The sequence below is a fragment of the Sorex fumeus genome, unplaced genomic scaffold (genome assembly GCF_029834395.1).
Source record: "Sorex fumeus unplaced genomic scaffold, SorFum_2.1 ptg000008l, whole genome shotgun sequence".
Taxonomy (NCBI): Eukaryota; Metazoa; Chordata; class Mammalia; order Eulipotyphla; family Soricidae; genus Sorex; species Sorex fumeus.
Genome location: NW_026606065.1, coordinates 88263620 through 88275000, shown reverse-complemented (window position 1 = coordinate 88275000; position 11381 = coordinate 88263620). Strand labels below are relative to the sequence as shown.

The 11381-nt window shown below is 42.7% G+C and overlaps 1 protein-coding gene across 4 annotated transcripts in view; it reads right to left on the bottom strand.

Annotated features, from left to right (window-relative positions):
• Positions 1-11381, bottom strand: part of FRY (FRY microtubule binding protein) — a 381871-nt gene that overhangs the window by 78401 nt on the left and 292089 nt on the right. For all 4 annotated transcript variants that reach the window (XM_056110039.1, XM_056110037.1, XM_056110038.1 and 1 more), the window contains exons 32-35: positions 7312-7568; positions 6369-6515; positions 4626-4794; positions 3190-3280 (exon numbers count right to left, since the gene is read on the bottom strand). In XM_056110039.1, the coding sequence (XP_055966014.1) occupies positions 3190-3280; positions 4626-4794; positions 6369-6515; positions 7312-7568 (664 nt within the window). The remainder of the gene's footprint in view (positions 1-3189; positions 3281-4625; positions 4795-6368; positions 6516-7311; positions 7569-11381) is intronic.

Here is an 11381-nt window from a genome sequence, read left to right as displayed (position 1 = left end):
GGGTGTGGCTGAGAGGAAGTGTGTGATGATCAAATGCTGCATCTCCATATTTACACAAAGGGATATAAAACAGATAAAATTTGTTTTAAATTTCAAATTTTATTGTTATTTAGGTAACATGGCTCTATTTGTGGTGCTAATTTATGATTTTGAGGTACAAAAATCATACTGTACTTAGTGCATTTTCACTACCAACAGAGTACTATCTATATGCCACTTGTAGTCCTACCTCTTCTTTATCATTTTTTTTTCTTTTTGGGTCACACCTGGCGATGCACAGGGGTTACTCCTGGCCTTGTACTCAGGAATTACTCCTGGCAGTGCTCAGGGGACCATATGGGATGCTGGGAATCGAACTTGGGTCAGCCGCGTGCAAGGCAAACGCCCCACCCGCTGTGCTTTTGCTCCAGCCCTCCTCCCCACCTCTTCTTTCAGAAAGCAAAACTCAACGGACATGAAACCAAAAAAACAGATAAGTAAATACAGACCTAAAAAACCTACTATTAAGTCTCTTATACTACTGAGATAAAGAGTATAAAAAAATCTAAGTACTCATGTCTGAGAAAGAAAGACGTTCTTAGAGAAAGAATTATGTGGAACAAAGTCTTTATTATTATTATTTATAAACATAATTTATCATTGTTTTGGGGTTGAACTCAGCAGTGCTTAGTCCTGGCTCACACTCAGGGATCAGTCCTGGTGAGGCTCGGGGATCATGTGGGATGCCAGGGATTGAACCTGGGTAGGGGATCAGACCTGGGTTAGCCAAGTGCAAGGCAAGTGCCCTGCCTGTTGCACTGTCATTCTGGTCTCAAGAGCGAAGTCTTTAATTCAGAGCTTTGAGTTTTTGGTCTTGTATGAAGGCAAACTCGTATGAATGACCATCTGTCTAGTGGCAGGGCAGCAACCCAGAAGTACTCTGAGGAGTTTGATAAGCACCTGGATAAGGGAATGAGTTTCAGAAGCCAAATGCCTGATAAACATCCTTGTGTCCCTGGTTATAGTCTCAGACACAGGATGAGGATGAACCCAAAGAACAAGCATGAAGAAATATTGTGGTGTGTGTGTATTTGTGTGTGTATGTGTTTGTGTGAATTTTAGGCTAAGTTAGCTATCTTCATGACCTTAGCACTGTACTGTAGCACTGTCCTCCCGTTGTTCATCGATTTGCTCAAGCAGGCCCAGTAACGTCTTCATCGTGAGACTTGTTGTTACTGTGTTTGGCATATCGAATATGTCACAGGTAGCTTGCCAGGCTTTGCCGTGTAAGCGAGATAATCTCGGTAGCTTGCTGGACTCTCAGAGCGGGGTGGAGGAATTGAACCCAGCTTGGCAGGGCCGACTGCATGCAAGGCAAGTGCCCTACTGCTGTGCTATTGCTCCAGCCCTTCATGACCTTAACCATTAATTTTCTGCATTATGTATCTTTTGGGGGGTCACACCAGCAATGCTCAGGGGTTGCTTCTGGCTCTTTACTTAGGAATCACTACTGGTGGCACTTGGGGACCATATGGGATACTGGGGATCCAACCTAGCAAATGATCCACCTGCTGTACTATAGCTCTGGTCCTGTGCATTATGGATTTGTAAAAATTTCATTGTTGTAACTATTTTTTTTGTATGTGAAAAGAGTACTACTTTTCATTAAAAAATGCTCAGTTTAAAACACCATGAAAACCACCCTAGTTTTCACCCTTTAATTTTGATTTCTGCTTCTCTCTTTTTTGATTCTCCTTTCTAGTCATCATGACTGATCACAGGGCATAGAAATCCAGATTCTATTTACTTATGAGTGGTTTTCAGGAAATATGTGAGCAAAGATGTGGGCAAGAAAAATACCATGTAAGAGCAGAAAGTAGATAAAGGACCAAACATAATAACTTCTCAGTGTCTGTGTTGCAAACCATAATGCCCAAAAGTAGAGAGAGCGTATGGGGAATACTGTCTGCCATGGAGGCAAGGGGAGGGTGAGAAAGGAGGGAGGTATACTTGGAATATTGGTGGTGGGGAATGTGCACTGGTGGAGGGATGGGTGTTTGATGATTGTGTGATTGTAACCCAAACATGAAAGCTTGTAACTATCTTATGGTGATTCAATAAAATTAAAAAAAAAATAGCTGATGAAAAGGGAACATGGACTTCGTAGTATGCTTAAACACAATCTGACCGTGTTTAAGAGTGAATAAGATTAATGATATTTTGGGCCAGAGAGATAGTACAGTGGGCAGGATGCTGGCTTTGCATACTATGGACCTGGTTTGATAGCTTGTACCACATATGATCCACTAAGTCCTCCAGGAGTGATATGTGAGCACAGAACCACGAGTAAACCTTGAGCACTGCTTGCCCAACTTCTCCACCCCGCCCTTCCTCCCACCCCTCCAAAAAAAAGAACAAATATTTGAATATTTTGAGCCCAGGAGGGATAGAGCAAGTAGTAAAGGCCATGCCTACTGGGCAGCTTAGGTCCATAGAGCAGCTCCAAGAGTGGCTCTGGGCCCGAGCCATTAGGCATGCACTGCTGCTCTGAATATCACTGGATGTGGCTCCGCCCCCCCCACACTGCAGGGTGTGTCCTCTATAAAAAAGATGATGTTTACCAGAACTCACGTCAAGCAATCAACTCTGCCTCCAAGAAAATTTCAAATGTAAGATCAAAGCATTTCACATGGACAGTCCCTGCAGTACTAGATGAACAGTACCTAGAGCAGAACCTTTGGCAGTTTTTATTAAGTCCCAGATAAGTGGGATTTGACCCCATAATGACAATCTTCCTAATCTTTTTCTTTGTCTCTCCAAGGAAGAAATTCTCATCCTTAGGGATTTACAGAGCAGAATCAGAAATCCAGTCTGTATTTCTAAAAACATGGGAGGCTGGAAAGATAGTACAGTGGGTAAGGGACTCTCCTTGCAAGTGGTTGATCTGTGTTTAATTCCTCAACAACCCATGGGGTCCCTGAGGGCCACCAGGAGTTATCCCTGAGCACAGACCCAGGAGTAATTCCTGAGCAGAATTGCGAGTGGCTCAAAAGCAAACAAATAAAAACAAGGACGTGTGTGTACATGTTCACAATGTGCATAAAGGAGGGGAGTGGGGACAGCAAGACTTCTCAACCTTCACCAGCTTTTATTGATGCCTTGGTACGTCTCTGGAAAATAACACCGGATACTAAGTCAAATCCTACCAACCTCTCATCAGATTCTTTCAGGATCTTGTTTTCCTCAGGATCCGGGATGCTGTCCTGGCCAGCAACCACTGTGTTGCTGCTGGAGGTAGTTCCTGTGGATTAGGAGAAAAACACTTAGAACAAAAGAATGCATGCAGAGGGGTCAAGTTCAAGCCTCAAGTAATTCTAGGAAAGGACACCTATAAGATCCCATGTTTGAGAGATTCCTTACATCTTCAGCAACTGCGTACCATCTCACAACATTCCCAAGCCCACATCACTGCAAGAGATAGTCCCAGACATCTATGGTCAAACCAAATTCCTGAACTCTGTTACAAAGCAAGGTCACAACATTCCTGAAACTACTTTTTTCCCCTGACCTCTTAGCTTATCACTAGTGGCCGACTCTGTTTTTAGTGGTTTTTGCTGTTCTTGTTCCAGGAATTATTAAACTAACGCTAGTGAAGTGGATTCAAGCAGCCAGCGCTTCTGATTCTCAAGCTACTACCTCTTCTCTATCAGAACCCTGGCAACACGGAGCCAGGCAAGCTGGAAAGCATAAGAGACTGGAGGTAGAGAGAGAGACTTAAAGGCAGTTTCAAAAGAGGCAAATCAAAGATGCTGCCTTCAAGAAATTTGAGCATAATCATCTGTATCTAAATGATCGAAGTTGGAAAGCCAGTTTAAGGATGCTCTTGGGGGCACATCTGACAATTCTGGAAGAACATGAGTCAAGAGGATCCCAGATCTAAAAGGGGACTCATAAATGAGACCCGTAAGTAAATGCAGTTTTGTGCCTGGGATAGGCCTAAATGTCATCCAAGGAGTGCTTCCTGGTCACTCTTGCACAGTCATTTCATTATCTGTGAATGCCCTCCTGCCTTTGGCTCTTCTCAGGCCATTTACTTTGCTCTTAGTTTCTTTTGTTTTGCTTTGTTTTTCTGGGCCACACCTGTCTGTTCTCGGGGCAGCTCCATGCTCAGGGAATCTCTCCTGGCAGCACTTGGGGGAACCATATGTGGTGATGAGAACAGTGTCTGGGTCAGCCATGTGTAAGGCAAGCATCTGATGCATTATCTTATCTCTCTGGCTCTTAAATCACGTCTTAAGAGAATGGACATACTGGAACCGAAATAATGCAAAAAGGGCTGTAGAGCTAACTCAGAGAGAGGGCTGGAGAATGCCTTTACTGCGTGACCCCGACCAGCACTAGTGGGACCCTGGTGGCCTCACGCACTGCTGGGCTCAAGCATCTCCAGGCCTCGGCACTGAACTACTTGGCTTACATGCCCAAATTACCACTGGGAGGGTTCCAGGGCCCCCTGAACATGGCTTAGGAGACCCTCAGAATAAAGAAAATGGAAGAAAGAGCAGCACCCCTACTCAGAGCCTTCCAATGGGCGCATCAGGGGAAAACGAGCAGTCCCTGGGAAGCTGTCTCGGCTGCCCCGTCCTTACCTGAGGCGGCTGCAGAGGCCTTGCTGCTGGCTGCAAAGCGGTAGAAAGGCGGGTTGTCACAGTGCTGGACAATGGGGTTCACAGGCTCTGTCTGCTGTAGCTCAAAAAGCAGCTCCTCCATGGTCTGGATCGTGTTATTACGGCACAAGTATATCGCCACCTTTTTGATCTGAGAAGAAAAACAGAACACCAGGGGAGTCTGCCAGAGTCTCATCCGCAGGAACGCGTCTGTTGACAGTTTCAATGTAAGTCACTGGCTGTGTGTCACCCACTTCATTTCTCGTCCTGCTCACTTCATCCTTGGCTCTCCTTGGAGGATCGGAGTGTTGGGGTGAAGTTCACAGCTCTTTCCACACACATCTGACAGGAGCGTGCTGTGGAAGGCCTTACCTTTTCAGTAGCCTAGCTTAGGAAATTTACTTTGGGAACTCTTGCATTCTACTTTTTTTTTTAAATTTTATTGAATCACTGTGAGATAGTTACAAGCTTTCATGTTAGTTAAGCTCCTGCATTCTATTTAAATTAAAAACTCGACATCTAAAGGTCTTTTTTTTTTTAAAGAAAGAATTCTATTAATAGAATCTGTGGGAAAAAACCTGCTAGCTATTTTTGTTTAAAAAGGAATTCAGAATGAAAGCTTATCATCAACAGTATTGTAAACTATGGTGCCTAAAATAAAACTTTAAAAAAATCTTAAAATAATTTTTATTTTAAAAAAGGCAAATGCCTCTCACTGTCACTCTTGCCTCTATACTTAAAAAAAATTCTAAATAGGGGACAAAAATAAAAGAAGGAAAAAAATTCAGTCTTTTGCTATTCTCTCTTCCCTAGAAACAAATGTGTTTTATGCTGTTTATATGGTTTTAGATTTAAAACCAAACAGTCCCATGTCAAGCTCTGCATTGCTGGCCTCATAGTTAAACCTGAGTCTCTAGAGGAAGCAGCAGCGAGGTTTCAAGAACTGAAAAGCAGCAGGCAGGAAATCTCCCAAAACAACAGCAAACACACAGGAAAACTGAGTTCAGATTTTTAAAATGCTGTCATTTTGTTGATTTCTTCACCTCCAAATACAAGCACTAGATATCAGGCATCTCTGAGCGATATCTTTCTGCTCACCTCTCTCTTATCCTACCTAAATTTGAATAGAAAAACCTGGATCCCTCATGTTTTCTTTCTGCATTGAGTGTGAAGATATAGCACAGGGGGTAAAATTCTGGCTTTGCACATGGCAACCCAGGTTGGATTTCCCGCACACCACATGGGCCTCTGAGTCTGCCAGGAGCGATCCCTGGGCAAAGAGCCAGGAGTAAGTCCTGAGCACTGCTGGGTGTGGCCCCCAAACAAAACAAAATAAAACAAAATGTAAAAATAAAAAACATTTTTATTAGCCATAATATAATGTTTTACTTAGTTCCTCTTATACAAGACCAAAAGTAACATTTATAGTAATTGTTAGGAAATTTCATCCTTGAATTTATACTTCCATGTCTATTATTTATTTAAATAAAGGCTTGCAAAGGGGAAGAAAGAAGCATGACTAGGGCATTGGGCCTGCTTCTCGTGGTGGGGGGGAGTGGGGGAGGAGGAAACTTTTCTGATAACTCAGTAGACTCATAGATGATTGCCGGCAACATTTGGCATCTTTATTTCACTTGAAGCAACAGCATATTTGAACTTGCATCTGGCCCGTGGAACCAACCAACAACAGGCTGAGTGACCCCTTAGAGAGCAAAGGACACTTACATAGGGCAAGAGGAGGGTGTCGCTGCTCACACCACACAGACTGATCAGAAACTGCAGTGTAATCCTCAGATTGTTGCTCCATTTCTCATTGTTGGCTAAAGCATTCCAAGCGTTTTCCATCTCAGGTCCAGGAACTTCATCTCCATACTATAACAAACAAACAAACCAAGACACACGTGGAAACTGTCAAGAAGCAAACTGATTAAAGTCCTTTTAGAAGACTGGCCATGTCAGGGCCAGAGTGATAGCACAGCAAGTAGGATGTCTGCCTTGCATATGGCTGCCTGGGTTGATCTCTGGCATTCCATATAGTTCCTAGAGGACCATCAGAAGTGATCCCTGAGCACAGATCCAGGTGTAAGTCCTGTGCACCGCTGGGTGTATCCCCAAAACAAAGAAACAAAAAAGATTTCAGGCATCTCAAAATTACAAAAAAATGGGGGAATATGGTCATTCAATGCTATTTTCAGCAATTTGTATACAAATCAGTAATGCTCCATGTTACACTGGTGCTTGAAAAATATTTGGCATCTTATATGGTTTTGGTTGTAGTAAAAAACACATCAAAAATTTAACATCTCAGCTATCTTTAAGTTGGCATTAAGAATAGTCACACCAATGTACACCATCTGTGCTCTAGCCATGTGCTTTATTTATTTATTTAAAAAGTTTATTCATTATTATTTTGACTTTTGGGCCACATCCAGTTACGCTCACTCCTGGTGGTACTTGGGGGACTATCTGTGGTGTCAGGAATTGACCTGGAGTCAGTTGCATACCAGGCAAGTACCCTACCCTCTGTACCCATCTCTTTTTGCTTAAAATCAATCATGTGATTTTAAGCAAATACCACTATCTGGGGTTTGCACACAGAGTTTGATTAAGTTGGGTTTTCTTCAGATGGTGGAGCTTTATTATTGAGGACCATTTCCTCTGAGTTTACCTTGGCAGTCATGTACATGAGGTTATTCAGGACTAAAGATGTGGCTTCGGGGGACCCCCAGCCATTTCCTTTCAGCCCGTGAGAAGTGGTGGCTTCGCCTTCTCGTTCCTTGACTTCATCCTCTGGGCTGTTGGGGCTGGAGCCTGGGAGGAGGAGCCTGCTGTCCACCAGTTCAATGTTGTACAGCCAGGGCAGCAGATAGGTCAGCATGATCTGGCGTCCATTGGGGTGTGTTGTGGGGAAGCGCTGGCTTACCTCTGCAAGGATGACAATGATGGAGAGTTGTACAATGATGGATCTCATTTAAAGTGTCTGAAATATTCATTACACCAATGGATAGATTGGACAGTGCCTTCAGATGAGCAAAATATTTCCCAGTAAACCCAAAGCCATGAAATCTTAGAACTCGAGAACTGTCTACATCTACTGCTCTGTAGATAGAAGACAACAAGATGGGGAAAATACAGTCTTGGTAAGAGTGGAGTGAGGTGGAAGAGTGCACAAGTTCGAATCCACTGAGAGTGGCAAAACGTGGATGAAAGCGGTTAAAGCAGATTGGATTCAACAGGACATGTAGCTCCATTTTGGTGCTGTCACCCACATATTAGCCACAGGAGACTCAGGAATTGTTATTTAATCTCTCTTTCTCAATTTTCTCACCTGTAAAGTGGAGTCAGTTGGGATCCCTTACTGGGCTATTATGAAAATTACTAGATATAACCATAATATATATATGTATACTATTCTCAGCAAGTGCCTGCCAGCCAGTGAGCTCTTAAGTGGTAGGGTAATTATGACAATGACTATGATGTGTTCACTACACCGTCATTTGGCAAAGTGTCTTCCATGCTCTCTTAGTTGCTAAGAAGTGAGAAGTAATACTCTGCAGCTGTGAGGAATGACAAAATCATGAAAATTTGCTGCAACATGGACAGAACTGAAAGATATTATGTTAAATGAAGTAAGTCAGAAAAAGGATAAACACAGGATGATCTCACTTATATGTAGTATGTAGTAAAACTGGATGGGGGAATGCAACACTTTTCAGGGGGGAGGATACTTACATTACTTTTGGCCCCATAGTATTGGGAGGAGAAGGACAGAGAAGGAAAGAAATCAAGGTGGAAAGATGAAACAGACGGGATACAAGGGGATCTTAGTCCATTGGTGGTGTAAATAGTGGTAGAGCTAAATATGTAAACCACTAAGTCAATAGCACTGAGAACAAGAGATCCAAACTTCGACAACCAAACTTAAAAGGTGGTGTAGGAGAGTTGGTGGAAGGGAACCTGGGAACTCTGTTGGGGGGAGGAAAACACTGGTGATGGATTTAGTGCTGGAACATATTTATTCAACTATGAATAATTTTGTAAATCATGGTGCCTTAGTAAAATTTTTAAAAAATAAGAAAAAAAATAAGTGAGAGGTAATGCTCTAAGATAAACCCAGTGATTGGATTTATTTTGTGGAATCAATTTTTTTATTGACTCACCATGAGAAACAGTTACACAACTTTCATGTTTGAGTTTCAGTCATACAATAATGGAACACTAGTCCTTCCACCAGTGTACGTTTTCCACCACCAATGTCCCCAGTATTCCCCCCCACCCTCCCCATCCACACCTCCCCCTGCCTTTATGGCAAAAAATTACTTCTTTTTATTTACTTTTGGGCATTATGGTTTGCAATACAGATACTGAGAGGCCATCATGTTTGATCCTTATCTACTTTCAGCACACATCTTCCATCCCAAACAATCCCTTCAACCATCATTGATTTAATGATCCCTTCTCTATCCCAGTTGCCTTCTCCCCTAGCCAGGAGGCATCCTTCCAACCATGAAGCAATCTTCCTGGCCCTTGTCTCTACTGTCCTTGGGTGTTAGTTTCATACTATGTTATTTTATATTTCACAAATGAGTGCAGTCATTTTATGTCTATCCCTCTCTTTTGGACTCATTTCACTTAGCATGAAACTCTCTATGATCATCCACTTATAATCAAATTTCATGATTTCATCTTTCCTAGAAATAAAAGACCACTCTTAGTTTAGGTTGCAAGCTCTTTAGTCATCTTCTCCTTCTAATATCTAGAGAATAGACAGTTTTATCCTAAGGGAAATTAGAAAGTTTGGTCTGATGTTATTATCCAGTGTAGATAATCTTGCCTAGTGAGCTCATGGCTACAGAATTAAACAACACTGAGCCAAGAATCAGAGCAAGAAAATTCACTGGATCCCCCAAAGAGCCTTGATTGGTTTGGCTTATTGCCTAAAATAACAAAAATATGTCTGGAGGAGAAAGAATAGATGTCAATACTCACTACAACTACGAGTGTTACACCATTCTATTTCACATAGATGGACACCTACTTAAGTTCAAAACATTATGCCTCTGATGACTGCTATCTGTACCTTTGGGACACATCATCAGATTCTGGAACCTCGGCAAACATGTCTCCCAATATTCTGGGCCTTGCCTGGGTCACATTATGTCAGCACCACTGAGACAGGAAAGACTCAAGATCAGGAGGCGGCTCTGATAAGTTGTGGGGTCAGATAACTTGGGCAATCTCAAAAGTAACAAATGACATGACAGGTATAAAGTGCTTCTCAGCTGAGAAGAGGACTTCTGGCTCCACAGTACTGCAGTACACTTTTTATGGCAAGAGAACTATTTATACTCCTCTAGAAAGAAGGGTGGGGGGCTTGGAGAGGAAAAGGGCTTCCACTCAGACAGAGAGCTGCGATAGAGAACATGTCTCCTCTTCCAATAATGCTAGAGAACTCCACAGACATTTATAGCAATGCCACCTTCCAACCTGTTCCACGATTGAATTCTTTATGCTCATTATACCTTGTTTGTAAGACCTGAGGTCTGAGGGTGGGGATGTGTCTGAAGCATGAAAAAGCACTGGATCAGGGCATAGATGAAGGTTTTTTTCTTTTTGGGTCACACCCGGCAATGCACAGGCAATGCACTCCTGGCTCTGCACTCAGGAATAATTCCTGGTGGTGCTCAGGGGACCATATGGGATGCTGGGAATTGAACCTGGGTAGGCTGCGTACAAGGCAAACACCTACTCATTGTGCTATAGCTCCAGACCCAGGGCATGGATGAAATTTTTTTTTAATTTATTGAATTATTAAGATATAAAGTTACAAAATTGTTCATGGACTGAGTTTCAGTCCTGCAATGTTTGAGCATCTAACCCTTCACCAGTGTTCACTTCCTTCCACCAATGTCCCGGTTTCCCTCCCGCCCCCAGCCTGACTCTCTGGCAGACACTTTTCATTTTTTCCTTTCTGGCTCTGGCTTGCAACACTATTACGGAAAGGTATCAGGCACGTCACCTTACCTTCTTTCAGCACCCCATTCTGTCCAGAGTGATCACTTCCCAGTACCACTGTCATAGTGTGTCCTTTGTCAATGTGTAACCTCTCTCCCCACATTGCTGCTTGGCATGGCATGGATTACTGTTTTTTGTTGTTGTTTTTTGTTTGTTTATCTCTGAGCCACAGCAGGAAGTGTTCAGGGATTACTTCTGCCTCAATGCTCAGGGATCACTCCAGTGGAGCTCTGGGTACCAGGAATTGAACCTCGATCAGCCATATGCAAGGACAGTTTCTTACCTGCGGTACTATCTCTCTCGCCCTTAGAGGCAGCTTTGAGAACAAAGGAAATAAAATATATGGGTGGACAGCCCCCTCCCTTGCTCACCGTCCAATAAAACAAAATAAAATTTGAGGCAATGCCAATGTTATGGCAGTAGTCCCTTCTCCTTAATAGTTTCCCCTCCACGGTTTCAATGACATGTAGTCTACTATATTCCAAAGTAGTTACATATAATATTTTGTAAAAAAAAATGAGGAAGGAGAAGGGGGAAGGAACAAGAAAGCATATTCATTAAAGCATTATTACAAAAATTTAAAAAAATTTAATGAATCACCGTGAGGTACAGTTACAGACTATAGACTTTTGTGCTTACATTTCAGTCATATAATGGTCAAGTACCCATACCTCCACCAGTGCCCATTCTCCACCACCAATGATCCCAGTATCCCTCTCCCAT